This window comes from Podarcis raffonei, chromosome 1, assembly GCF_027172205.1.
Source record: "Podarcis raffonei isolate rPodRaf1 chromosome 1, rPodRaf1.pri, whole genome shotgun sequence".
NCBI classification, from domain to species: domain Eukaryota; kingdom Metazoa; phylum Chordata; class Lepidosauria; order Squamata; family Lacertidae; genus Podarcis; species Podarcis raffonei.
Window position 1 is genome coordinate 11,938,389 of NC_070602.1, and position 14,393 is coordinate 11,952,781.

The following is a 14,393-nucleotide window of genomic DNA, read 5'->3' on the forward strand; positions in this document are numbered from 1 at the left end:
CTAGTGTAGCACAAGATTGTTAATGTCAGCCTTGCTGGAAAATGCTCCTAAAATTGATCAGGTGTTGTAAAATGTTTTTCTGTTTTAACAGTGGACACTGCATATATGCTTTCGGGGGGGGGGGGCATTGTTTACTGTGCGCAGAACATTTTTCAATGAGTTATGAATGTGCTGTTGCAATGCACGTTATGTTGTATGAGCACCATGTTTTGAAGCAAACACTGTTTTTGCCCCACAGAACTAAAGCTAATAATATATTTTTAGTTTTGCAAATGGAATTTTCTAATCTTTTGAATAAACTCATACAGTATTCAACTACGCTTGCCAACAAAAAAATAATCTAAATGTTAGCCTCTTAAATGTTCAGCCTTAAATTAAAAGTTTTCCTAAATCATTCTTCCTCCCCCGCACCCCAGAAATAAAAATGTTGGAATCCACTCTTTTATTTCTCTGGAAACTATTACATTGTTGTTTAGATCACACAGAGACATGTGCGCACCTACTTTTTTCAACAGTCAAAGCATGAAAAATTAGGGCTCATGTCTATCCACACTGTCTCCCAGTTTGATTTTGGTTGGACACTAACTCTTAAACTGGTTTATCCCCTCTGATTCATAACATTGCATCACTAAAAAATTTAATGCACCAACTAAGACAGTCGTGAATATGTAACTCAGATGTTACACATGTTACATCCTCATATCCGGTCATGTTTGACTACTGAGGACACAGAATATGAGTGGCTTCAGACGTTGAACAATTGAGGGAAACGGAAAGTGCAAATGAACTTGTGCTTCCTGTTTTTATGCTTCTGTTTTAACACGTAAACCAGGGGTTCATTCATATCTTCCTCATGAAAATGCATGTTCCCTCTTCATTTGGAGCTCTCACTTGATCCCACAGGGGAAGAGGTGCTGATTCCACTTCAGAAGTTACACAGAATTATGGAAAAACAGAAAGCAAAGCTGGACTCCAGACAGTCCAAAGGAACGAGGAAAGGACCAGTTACAAGTATACTCTGAGAAGTAATGCAATCCACCCAGACATTTCTGACCCAAACCCTGGTCACTCAATTTATTTGAAACAAAACTTTAGCCCAAAACATGTACTAAATTTTACATTTCCCTCCTTCTGTCCTCCTCCTGTAAGAAAAGAAAGTGCTTTTTTCTTCTTCTAGGAAAGATAGGTGCTGGTACTCACCATGAAGTTGTTACAATAAGTGCCACACTTTTAAACAACAAAGAGTGGTGCTGGTACTGTGTACCCTTGAGTACCCCCTTTTTTAAAAAAAGTACAGCCTAGGATCAAGGTAAATGCAGAAACCTGATAGAGCAGGTCTCCATTTCTATACGGTTGTCCCCAAACAAATCTTCTGAGCACTTGTTACATAATGCCTTACTTGGCATGGTTGCCAGCTTTGGTGTGCGGATAGGGTTCAGTTTGGGTTCAAGGGGAGCAGGTTTAAAGTTAGACTGAGTTCCGGTTTACTGTATCTCTGACCTAGCTTTTGAGTTCAACTTTGTGATTACAAGAAGGAACTCAATTCCATGCATTCGGTCTTCTCTCTCTCTCTCTCTCTCTCTCTCTCTCTCTCTCTCTCTGGGTTTTCTCCCTTTGCACCAGCTGGGAGGGATTGCTGCTCGCAGGATCTGTCCAAATAGCACAGCAACCCAGGTGCTAAATCAGCTATGTCCATGTCAGCCGTGATATTAATACCCCATTCCGGGAAAGAGACAACACAGAAGCGATTAGGAGTTATGGCATTTATTTATTTATATTGCCTTCAAGCAATATATAATGATATCATGCTTGGTAGTGTCTTGGTTCCTCCTTAGAAACACCTTTCAGGTGAATACCAGTGGCACCATCGAGATAAATACCTTGCTTCAGGCTGCTGTCACTCAAGGAAACTGTTATGCTAAAACTCCTAGGTCCCAGTATGTGTGAAGCCTTTCTTATGAGCAACTTTGAAATGACTTCATGTAGATAATTCATGCTGTGAATGAGTAGTTGTGTGCATTAATTTTTGGCAAAATCGAGTATTTGCATTATTTGTGTTTATCTAGCGCACAAAGTTTTTAAAGATTTTCTTCTCTCCTTGTGTGAAAAGGAGAGACACGTTGTTAGATGTTCTCCACTATTCTTTATGGAACCTGCCACTTTTTGATCCACAATGCCCCCAAGATGATACTTAGTCTGGGACGTTATGGAGGATAGAAAATGTAGGCCCAGTTACCAACACAATTCCTGCAATGGCAGCAAAAAGTAAAACATTGGGAAGGAAGCAAGGGTTGTGCTGATGTCACTACTAATGGTGAACCTCACCCCTAAGAAATTCTATCTGGCGAATATTTAGCAAAATGATCCCCCACAAATTGGGTGAAGATTTTGCTCAGCTTTCCTCCCACTTTTTCATTGAGAGGAGCTCGATTAACAACATATATGGGCTTCCAATGTAGCATATCCCGGCCATGACCAGCCCACCTAGACATGGTAAAGGCAAAGGATCCCTGGACGGTTAAGTCCAGTCAAACTTGACTATGAGGTGTGGTGCTCATCTTGCTTCAGGCCGAGGGAGCCGGCGTTTGTCCACAGACAGTTTTCCAGGTCATGTGGCCAACATAACTAAACCGCTTCTGGCACAATGGACACCGTGATGAGTGCCAGAGCGCATGGAAGCACCGTTTACCTTCCAGCCGCAGCGGTACCTATTTATCTACTTGCACTGGTGTGCTTTCAAACTGCTAGGTTGGCAGGAGCTGGGACAGAGCAACTAAAACTGCCGACCTTATGATCTGCAAGCCCAAGAGGCTCAGTGGTTTAGACCACAGTGCCACCCGCATCCCTCTTCCCTCCCCCCCCCAGCAAAGTTGAAACAAGTGGTATGGGCTTTATGGGAAAATTTGAATTGGGAAATTTTCTGTTTCAAGTTAGAAAGTGGCTGACCTATGGCTCTCCGGATGTTGGTGGACAACTCCCATAATCTGTCACCAACATCATCTGGATGGTCACAGGTTAGCCACTGCCATAATAATAATAATAATAAATTAATTAATTTGTAATCTGACTGGAATGCCCCATCAAGGTATTATCTCCTACATGGTTGCAATGTTAAATAGCTTTCCTTTAATAGAGTCTTTTTGACCATTTGTGACTTGGGTTTCTGAAGTACAATAAATTTGAATAGTTGCTACACATATCAACACTTAAGTGTAACTGTAAAACTTCCTTTACAGTATGTGTGGTTCTTGATGATTGCCTTTTGAAGCTTTCCTTGCACAAATGACTTGCATGTTGTTGGAAGAAGCAAAATAACATTTGTGAAAACAATAGCTGCTTCAGCCAAATCAGATTCCTGCCACTTTCAGAATTATAATTTATTTTGTTCCTCTCCAGTAATTAATTTGTGTTTTTGTTTCAGAGATCGTTCACGTTAATAATAGAAGCCTGGGATTGGGATAATGAGACAAAAGCTGGTGAGTATATCATTAAAACTTTAACATTATGAAACGGACAAAAGTAGAAAAACTGCTGCATGCCATTTTTAAAAAGCTTGGGGTGGCCAGTTAGATAGTATATGAAGTGAGGATGTCATTACAGATTAAGCTACAGCACTTATGAATGCATCAATATGCTTCGACTATAACTGGAAATGTGTTCTCTAACACATTTGCAAGGGGTTGGACTAGATGACCTTGGGGTCCCTTCCAACTCTACGATTCTGAGATCCAGTGTTCGAAACTCCCAGTGTTCTAGGCGCATTTTGCCACAGGGAATTTCATTAGCGTGAGCAGCTTCTGAGCTCTGGGCAGTACAGCGCCTAAGTTTTCAGATTAAACTGCAGAGTGGAGGAAAAGAGGACCTTTTTCTGCCTCCCCACTTCCAGCTACTCTCTGAAGACTGGAGAAGAGACTCTCTTAAGAATATTAGAGGGGTGGACAGGGGAAGGACTAGACCATATGAAAAATGAAGATAATATTTTAGCTGCAGTTCATTCATTTTCAGCTTTGTATTCTTGTTATTAAAGAAGCGTGCCTAGAGATTCCATTGTTGCGCCCATAACCTGGGCTCTAGCTTTCATATCTCAGTTTCTAACACTGCTAAGGGCAGCTGTTGCTCTCAAGCTTGCAGCTTGGTGGATAATGGGAATAACATTTTGTGTGGGGCTGATTATTTGCCTCATTTTTGTAATTGAAAGTTATGCTGGGAATACTGGTTGGGGCTGAAGACAGGGTGTCAGTTAATGCATGCTGTGTTGCCTTTAGATTTATTCAGTCTGGCCTGTATTGTATAACCAATGTAGGATCCCATAAATGTGTGAAGAAACGAAAGTAGATTCTGAAACATCCTTTAGGCCACTGACAGCACTTTCCCCTGGTGCTTTGGTTATGGGCCTCACTGCATCGGATTCATTATCTGTTGGACATATACCTAGAGACATTTGGGACTCATAACACCTTCTGTGAATCAACACTAGCGACGCCTTCAAACCTCTGAAAATAGGAAATTTGCCGAGAGGTGTTTTTCCTTAAATTCTTCTTCGCCTGCTAAAAATAATGGCTCAGGACAAGGAAAATTTGGTTGATGCATATATTTATCTAAATGTTAAGCAGCAAAAAAAATAGTTGTTCCGGTTTGGAAACTGCTAATCTGATTGATCCTGGTTCTGCAATACTATGGTTCACTTTACTTCGTTAGCATTAAATTGAAACCCCTGCCACTCCTTGGACGTTTCTGTGCTGTTTGTCATTGACTTCTTGTACCTTGGTAAGGATCAAAATAGGAGAATGCAATTCTTCTAGAAAAATTGTGTGTCTTTCTTAGGAGTCGTGGTTTTATACCTAAAGAACCATGGTTATAGCGTGCCTGCTGGTAAAGCCTGCCAAATTTCCAAAATTGTGTGGTAATTCTTCTCTACCAGCTTTTCCTTAATTGCATGCCAGCTTACAAGGTGTATATCTTGGTCAATGTACAATGTAAATGGGATTTCACCTAACAAACCCCACCAGTATAAACCCTGCAAAAGGGCTTCCACTTACACAAAGAGGCTATCCTGCATGCTGTTCCTTCCAGATTGGCTCGGGGGGGGGGGGCATCAGGAGAACACCCAGAACAGCGGGGGGGGGGGTGTAATAATCAAGCTTCAAGCATGTGCAAAAAGAATCTTTGTAATAGCACAACGTTGAATTCCACTCAATACATTTTTGTTAAGGCTGGCTCAGTAGTTTCTGAAAAAGTAGTATTCAGAGAAATGCCTTGCTGTAGACAACCTGTTGCCTCCTGTCTCTTTCATAATTTTGGCTTATACTACTAAAACAGCATACGGCTTTCCCCATAAAACAATGCTGGTTAATAAAGCATATTTAGTGAGGGCACTTACGTAGCAATGGGAAACCTGGGGTTTTTAATATGGAGGTGATCATCCCATTGAAGACAAAGCAGTGCATCTTTAGTTGGCTGTGCACCTGATTTATGACCACGGTTCTTTATCGGGCAAGTTATCATATTTGTGTGCTTGGGGTGTGAATGAGTAACTTGTTCCTCTACTGCTGGCCTTTGGAGAACTGCAGCAATCACCCGCTTAATATCAAGAACCAACGTTAGCAAAACAACTACTGATCCGTCAAAAGTTGTCTTCTTGTCTATGAACAAAGACTGTGGCTTAATAGTCAATGGTGACTTGTGGGCTTAAAACACCCCAGAAGGTGTAAGGGGGAAAATTATATAATGCCAGTTGTTCCTCACCCCCAAAGGCACGCTCCTCCATTGTCTCCCAAGACAGACGGATATCAGTGAATGTTCCTAGCCAGAGCAAATAAGTGCTTCCTTTGTTTTCTACCAAATTGGCACATGCAGTTTCTGAATCTGAGCTTTTGAAGCAAAGCTTAAGTGGTCCAAGATGTGGGAGGCATAGGACGCTGACAGTTGTGACGGGGGTGGGGGGTGGGTTAAGTTATGGGCACCTGCGTCCTAGCCAAGATTCATTAGCAGAAGCCTGGTGGATACCTCTATGTGGGGAGAAGTTAATTACCAGTGCCTAGTCATGTATCATTAGAGCCGGAAGCAGGGTGATGGGCAGGATGTAAGCAAAAACTAAGGGTAGCAGCAGCGTATGCCAGGCTGTGTGTGTGTGAGAGAGAGAGAGAGAGAGCACCTCCCAGTCACCCCCGTGCAATTTAGCACCTGCTGATTCTCCCCCAAGGCTCCTTCTTTCCTGCCCATTCAAGCTGCACAGGTTTCCAGTTTCAGAGCTATGAAATTATTTGCAATAAGAAATCACCAGGCAGGAGAAAGGGTAAGGATTCTCCCTTAAAATGACCATTTACCCCTACATTTCCTTTGAAAACCCAGTGTTTGCTCTTAACGGCTAGTTTCCCCAGTAATGTCTAGGTGGCTGCCTACATCTCTGTCCTTACCTTCACTAACTCATAGAAATCCTGCCCCCAGCAAAGCACTTGTAACAAATGAGGTTCTGGCAAACAGGATGCTGAGTAACATACCTAATAAATATTAAATGAATGGGACCATAATGCATATCAGAGTACTGCACTTAAAAGCTTGAACTATGCAGTACCTGGAGTCATCTGGTTTCAACTTCAGGCAAGGCAGTTTCCACGCAGGCTCCTGCACCCATCCCTTTATTAGTTATACATCTGGCTACGGATGTGATTGGAAGTTGTTTTGAACTGTTTTTAATACCGTGCTTAGATGATGGTGACGCACCCTGGGAAGTTAGGGTGAAGGATGGGTTATTAATAATAAAGGTATGAGCTGGGATTTTGATGATAGCCTTATGCGAACCTTCAAAAAAACAAGCATGTATGAGAAGTGCCAGCTCTACAACAAAGCCCATCTGGAAGCACCCTTGCTGAAGGGAGTAGTACCCTAATATGTATTCAGGAGGTATATGCAGAAGGCCTGGTGAGAACCCTGCTAAGCTGTACTGTACGGAGTAGCAACGATGCTGCCTTTTGCCTTGCATACAAAGGGCTAATTCTAGCTTCCCTTCTCTGCTTGCACAGGTGCTGGGTGGGTTGAAGGGCAAAATGCCAATGCAACAAGAGAAGGTCAAACTGGAATTAACCCTACTATACTGGAACATGCAGGAATCCTGAAGTTTGGAGTTGCAAGAGCATGTCTTAGTACAGTGGATATTTTACAGGATTTTAAAAAAGGAAAAACAGCTTGCTCGCTGTAAGCCATTGTTCTTAGATTTTGTGTTTACTGCGTATCTGAGAGAGCAGCACAGAGACTTCCTCACTGCTGCCCCTCTGCATTTTTGATTTCAGGATTCCCTTCTCTCTGACACTGTCCAAACTAGCTGCAGCTTCCTGGTTCACGGTACATTTTTAAGCTGGCCCTTTGTAGTGAACAACATGCCTCTTCTTGCATATGGGAGAGAATTTCCTCTCCTCCCTTCCCCCAAACAATCTAAAATAGTTTGAGATGAAATTTGAGTTCAACTCTAGCAGAGGCTAGCTGTGTATTCTCAAGTGGGTGTACTTCTGAGAAACTGGCTACAGGAATGTACCAACTTATTCATGCCTCTGGTATTTTCCTTTTAATGTAAGTAAACCCCGGAGGACCGCATATGTAAAGGCTAAACTATAGCTGGGACATTGTTAAATGCATTTAGCCCTTGTGTGCATGCATTTAGTTTTTTTTTTAAAAAAGTTGGTATGGAGGGCAGGAGGTGAACTGGATAGAGACTGTGCTGTGTGTGTATAGAGGGGTTAAAAATCAAAGCATCATAGAACTATAGAATTGGAAGCAACCGGGAGAGTCATCTAGTCCAACCCCTTGCAATGCAGGTGTCTTTTGCCCAACACAGGGCTTGAACCCGTGACCATGAAAATAAGAATCTCATGCTCTACCAACTGAGCTATCCCAACATGTCTCATCTGTCCTGGAGCCCTGTGCTTTGAATTCTCATGGGGGGGGGAACCACACAATGGTATCATATTTAATTCAGTTTAGCAGCAGCAACATAGCAGGATCAGGATTGTTGATTTGTTAATGTTGTTGATGATTGTGCAAATCACCATTCAGAGTCAACACCTCCTGGTGCAGAGTCCTGCGAACAAGCCACAAGTTGACTTATGCTGACCATTTTGTCCCTATGATAGGAGCTACTCTGTGTCAGAATGGATATGCACACTTTGGATACTGAGCTCTCTCTTTGTTTTTCAGATGAAGAACTATTAATTGACAGAGTGCCATTTGCTGGTATGATCAACCCAGAAGATCGTTGGAAAGCGCTTCAGTTGAATGGTCATGTTGTTCATTTTGAAGCACAAATACGAGTTAAATGTGATGAAAACTACTATGGCCCCCAGTGCAATAAATTTTGTGGCCCTCGTGATGACTTTGTGGGCCACTACACATGTGACCAAAATGGAAATAAAGCTTGTATGGAAGGCTGGATGGGTGACGAATGTAAACAAGGTACCACACTACTCATTCTTAAAACTGAATATTACGCTTGTATCTTAAAATTCTTGATTCTTTGTTCATGACCTGATCATGCCACAGAACATTGTATAATAATGTTTAAAAGGCCCAAGTTTGCTGCATACATAGACAGGCCATGGATTTCTCTAGACCAGCCTGACACCTTCCAGATGTTTTGGACTGCATCTCCCATCAGTAGTGCTGGCTATGCTGACAGAAGTTGTAGCCCAAAACATCTGGAGGGTGCCTGGTTGGCAAAAGCTGAACTAGTTTACAATTGTCTTCTCTGATAATGACTCTCCAAGCTCTTGGAGGACTTATCTGACCCTACAGTCCTATATCGTTTTAAACTGGAAATGCCTGGAATGAAACCTGGGAAGGTCTGCATGCTCGCCATGTGCTCTTACACTGAATCATGAAGCAGAGATTAACTTTCATGTTCATTCAGTGTACTCCACCAAATCTGAAACTCCTGGATAGACAAAGAATCCCGGAGTTTTGGCTGCATGCAGTTCTTCTCTTGAGTTCTTCGCATGCCCACCATCTGCCTTCATTAAGCCATTTATTGAATACAGTGGTACCTTGGTACTCGAACGGCTTGGCTCCCGAACACCTAAAACCCGGAAGTGAGTGTTCCAGTTTGCGAACATTTTTTGGAAGCCAAAGGTCTGACACAGCTTCTGCTTGAGTGCAGGAAGCTCCTGCAGCCAATCGGAAGCAGCTCCTTGGTTCACGAACGGTTTTGGGAGTTGAACAGACTCCTGAAACGGATTAAGTTCGAGAACCAAGGTACCACTGTATTTTTATCTCACCTTTCAATTTAAAAAATGCTCAAGGCAGCTTGCAAGGTAACTTCACTCGCCTTGCTGTACCAATAATAATCACTTTGTATTTTTCACATACCCTGGTTGTAGCTGGGAGTTGGGGGGTTTTATCCAAGGACATTCTCCTTTCAACATACTTCAGCCTCAGCTTTAACAACTTGAACATGTAAACTGATGGTCAAATGAGAGGCTGGATTGCTCTACAAGCTTAATCTGAGGGGACAACCTGAAGTCTGACTGTGGTGCAGCAACTTGAGATACTTATGGAATGGATTTTTATGTAGACAGTTCTGGTTGATTTTTTTTTTTTAGAGCTATGCATATTTTAAAAGCTGCAGAGCTTCAATATATAATAGTTCGTAGGAGTTCTTATATCATTGAATATGTATCTTTCCAGAATTAGAAAGTGTTCTTGGCTGTATAAGAACAGAGATAAATGCCACTTTAGACATGAAACTCCTGCAGAGGAACAGGAAGCACAAGTGGCTTATGCTTCCCTTCCCTCTGCACTTCTTGTTGTGTCTGAAATAGAACTTCTGTATCTCTCCTGCCTGGAGAAAACAGCTTTCATATTCAGGAGATGCTGAGAAGTAGTTAAAATGCTTGATAGGTGTGTTATTGAGGTTTGTTTCATGAAGAAAATGCAGTGTTCAAAATGAAGCCATTTAACTAAATTTTCTAAAGTGTTGGCATTCACTGATGTTTAACCCTCTTTCTTTGATAGCTGTATGCAAACAAGGATGTAATTTAGTCCATGGGGGCTGCACTGTACCTGGGGAATGCAAGTAAGTATATACGCAGATTTGGGTTTGGGGGGTGTATTTTCTTAAATCTTACCTTATGCTCTTGTGAGAAAGATGCAGTGGCTAAGCAAACCTTCTAGATTTGGTATATTGGTCTGGTTCACACACAACTCCAAGCCATGGTTTGTTAAACAACCATAAGATGTTCAGCCCATGGCTTGTTTCATGAATGCTTGGTTTGTTTTCCAGATGTTCTTGCCTTGTCCCATTGTAGCTTAATGGATTTCTGGCATATAATGTCAGACTAATTAAAGCTTCAAAAACAGACTATGGCTTCAGGTTATGGTTTGTTAGTAGTACACAGGCCATATTTAAGGTGCTGGACATGATGTGGATGATAAAACAAGCCATAGTGCAATAAACCATGGCTGGCTTTAACATGAAAACCAGGCTATTGACTTCTTAAGGTTGATCTTTTTATTTCAGATATGTTATGTCCTGCTTTTTAATTTGACCCTAGATTTCCAAAACTGGTGCTTTAAAAAAATGCATATAGCAGCAAACCCAAAGTGTGTTTTTATTTTATAGTCGAAATAATCTGAGAGGTGTGGTAATTATTTTGGTCTCCTTTTTCCATTTTACCTGTTCTGGAAAGTATGGCAGCCTGTCTCCAAGAACAGGCAATTCCGAACCCTGTTGCTCACATTTCTAGCAAGCAAAGTGACTGTCTCCATGATCAGCTGAATGTGTGTGGCAGGAGAGCCTGGGTATTACAGTAACATACTGAATTACATTTGTTTGCTTAAATGTGTTCAGTTACATGGAGTTGTTATTACTGACTGTTGGCAGCTGAAAATGGGCTGGTGCCATTACACTAACCGTTCAGTGTAATGACACTAGCCTGCTTTGAGCTTCCAGCGCAAAACTACATACCTCCTTAGGGTAGTTAGTCTGAGTTGACTAATGGCGATTAGGAACATGAGTGCCTTAATCCAAGTCATAGCACGGGTACATCTAGCTCACTGTTGTCTAGCAGTTAGTCTGTTCTGGTTGGTAGTGACTCTTTAGGGTTACAGGTGGGTCTTTTGTGGTCCGACCAGAAGATGCCAAGGATAGAACATGGACTTTCTGTACTCAAAGTAGGTGCTCAGCTACTGAATTACAGCCTTGTACTAGCACCGTCTGTTGTCTTTGTCCATGGAGTTTTCTTGGCAGGGATACTGGAGTAGCTTGCCAGTTCCTACTCCAGGTTGGTCACATTTGGTCAAAACTCTCCACTATGACCTGTCCGTCTTGGGTGGCCCTGCACGGCATAGCTCATAGCTTCTCTGAGTTATTCAAGCCCCTTCGCCGTGACAAGGCAGCGCTGGAAGAAATATCAACAACCTCAGATATGCAGATGACACAACCTTGATGGCAGAAAGTGAGGAGGAATTAAAGAACCTTTTAATGAGGGTGAAAGAGGAGAGCACAAGATATGGTCTGAAGCTCAACATCAAAAAAAGTTAATGGCCACTGGTCCCATTACCTCCTGGCAAATAGAAGGGGAAGAAATGGAGGCAGTTAGAGCTTTTACTTTATTGGGCTCCATGATCACTGCAGATGGTGACAGCAGTAACGAAATTAAAAGATGCCTGGTTCTTGGGAGAAAAGCAATGACAAACCTAGACAGCATCTTAAAAAGCAGATACATCACCTTGCCGACAAAGGTCCATATAGTTAAAGCTATGGTTTTCCCAGTAGTGATGTATGGAAGTGAGAGCTGGACCATAAAGAAGGCTGATCGCCAAAGAATTGATGCTTTGCTGGAGGAGACTCTTGAGAGTCCCATGGACTGCAAGAAGATTAAACCTTTCCATTCTGAAGGAAATCAGCCCTGAGTGCTCACTGGGAGGACAGATCGTGAAGCTGAGGCTCCAATACTTTGGCCACCTCATGAGAAGAGAAGACTCCCTGGAAAAGACCCTGATGTTGGGAAAGATGGAGGGCACAAGGAGAAGGGGACAACAGAGGACGAGATGGTTGGACAATGTTCTCGAAGCTATGAACATTAATTTGACCAAACTGCGGGAGGCGGTGGAAGACAGGAATGCCTGGCGTGTTCTGGTCCATGGGGTCACAAAGAGTCGGACATGACTAAACAACAACAATCAGCACCATCGTCTGCATGTCACTAAAGGCTTGTCCGCACTTCTGCTTGTTCTGTGCTTTGTAGGCACAAGCCCAGGTGGTTTCCCCCTTGCCCTGCTCCTTTTCCAGGGAAAACCTGCTCTTTAGTGCTATATTGGAGCAAACATCAATCCATAGGAAACAGGAATTGCCGTGACAAAAGGAAATGTGGATAAGCCCTAACTCAATAGCAGTGGCGGTGGTATGTTTTGAACTGGGTGTGTTTTTACCCCTTCCTATGATGCAGTTGGCTTCTGAAATTGAGATATGCACACACACATCTCCACTAGTCCTTTCCTGTCTGAAATGTTTTACCTAAATTTTCCAGTGCAAGCATATGTGTAGGAGTTTGCTTTCATTAGGCTGATGGCCGTGGTAGTTCTTTAAAAAAAGGTAATGTGCATCGGATGCAGTTGTGTACTTTACAGGTCCACCAGCAGTGTGGAGTATTTCGTAGTTTTTTTTCTCGTTTAGCCTCCACCCTATTGAATGCATTATGGCTCTTGTTTTATGCTAGAGATGGGGACTCTGTGGCGCTCCAGATGTTGTTGGACTCCAGCTGCCATTGAGATCCACATCATGGCCAGTGGTCGGGCAAGATGGGAGTTGTAGTTCAGCCACATCTGGAGAGCTGCAGGGTCCCCCATCCCTGTTTTATGCTGAAGTGCCTTCTCTTCAGAAATCCTTGGGTTCATTCTGCTTCTGAAATGTTTTGAATGGAACTCTGGTATATCCGTTCTGATCTTTCAATGGGGATGTTGAAGAATCCCGCTTAGTCAGAGCTCTTAAATGATTCCTAAGGGAATATTATGCAGAAAATCAACATATTATAAGTTAATTGAATGGTGAAGAAAGCTCTTGAATTCATGAATAGGTGGCTATGTGTCACACACACCAAAGTTCAATTGTTTTTTACAACCGCTGGCAAAATAGTTTGGGGCTTTTCAGAGGCAAAGGGGAATTTGCGTGACACTGTGTGTTTGTGGTGCCTCGGTGATACAGACTTCACTCTTTTAATTCTTCATAATAAGGTTCGTAATAAACATTTTGCAGTAGCAGTTTTTATGTAGCCAATCACAGAACAGTCCTATTAGTTCAGCAGTGAATTAAAGCTGCAGCGAGCTCAGACTCCCCTTTTTCTTTCCCCTTTCTTAGTTTCAGTCATGATGAAGAACTGTTCTCTTTAGACATCCTCTTAATTTTCCCTGTCAACATTTTAATTTTCCAGCTGGTTCTGGGGATGTATAGTAATTCCTGAACAATTTCACATAGAGAAATAAAATTAAGCTGTTCTAGCTTCTATTCATGTTGAATATGACCAGACTTCCTGTTAGGCAGGAAACCTTCAGTTTATCCTTCCTTTATAGATGTGACAACTAATCAGCTTGCTGTACATAACCTTTTGACTTGTAAACACTGTGTTCCTTTGGTTAGGCAATCATTTTTACTGGTCCAACATTGTAATAGGAAGCTAAGTCTTTCCTTGCAATAGGATCACATGCAGTGGCAAAATTTGGTAGCTACCAAGGGCCCATTGGTGCTGATGCCTTCTCTGGATTGGACCTTGCCTTTTCCATCCCCACCTCCAACTTTGGTTTTGTGAGTTGCCTGTGATTTTAAATTTCCCACAGTGCCCACAAGCTGTGCTATGTTGGGGAACTGTGGGAAATTTAAAATTACAGGTGGCTCATGGCCACCTGATTTTAGGAAGACAAGGCACCAGCCCCCTCAAAACCTGGAGCCCCCACCCCAGAATGTACTGTAGGATGCAAGCTCTGCAGATGTTTATGTTCAAAACTAGCTGCTTCTTAAAAGTTGTGCGCTTACTGCTTTCTTGGTTAGCATATCAGCCACAGGGGCAGCAATATGTGTTTTTACTTCCTTTTGATAATCGAACTAGGTTGAGAAAATGCATTTTTGTAAAGCAGCAGCATGTTTGGATAACAAGAACCCTTATTTAGCCAAATGCTTTCTAAATTAAAGTAATGGCATTAAACTGAACCAGTTCTGATGTTATGAAGCTAAAAAACCAGGGAGATTGTTGTTTCCGCATCCCCCTCCTAATATATAAATTAGCATAGAAGTGGGCTGTTGTGGAATATTGTGGGATGTGTGACAGTATACCGAATCTGCTGTAGTGGTGAAGTAAACTGAAATATTCCACTTTAATTATATCCTATCTCTTAATTTTCAGCTGTATTAATGT

General features: G+C 42.2%; 1 protein-coding gene across 2 annotated transcripts in view; it reads left to right on the forward strand.

Annotated features, from left to right (window-relative positions):
- JAG2 (jagged canonical Notch ligand 2) overlaps positions 1 to 14,393 on the forward strand; it is an 89,789-nt gene that overhangs the window by 38,392 nt on the left and 37,004 nt on the right. For both annotated transcript variants that reach the window (XM_053409266.1, XM_053409327.1), the window contains exons 3-5: positions 3,422 to 3,476; positions 8,191 to 8,445; positions 10,000 to 10,060. In XM_053409266.1, the coding sequence (XP_053265241.1) occupies positions 3,422 to 3,476; positions 8,191 to 8,445; positions 10,000 to 10,060 (371 nt within the window). The remainder of the gene's footprint in view (positions 1 to 3,421; positions 3,477 to 8,190; positions 8,446 to 9,999; positions 10,061 to 14,393) is intronic.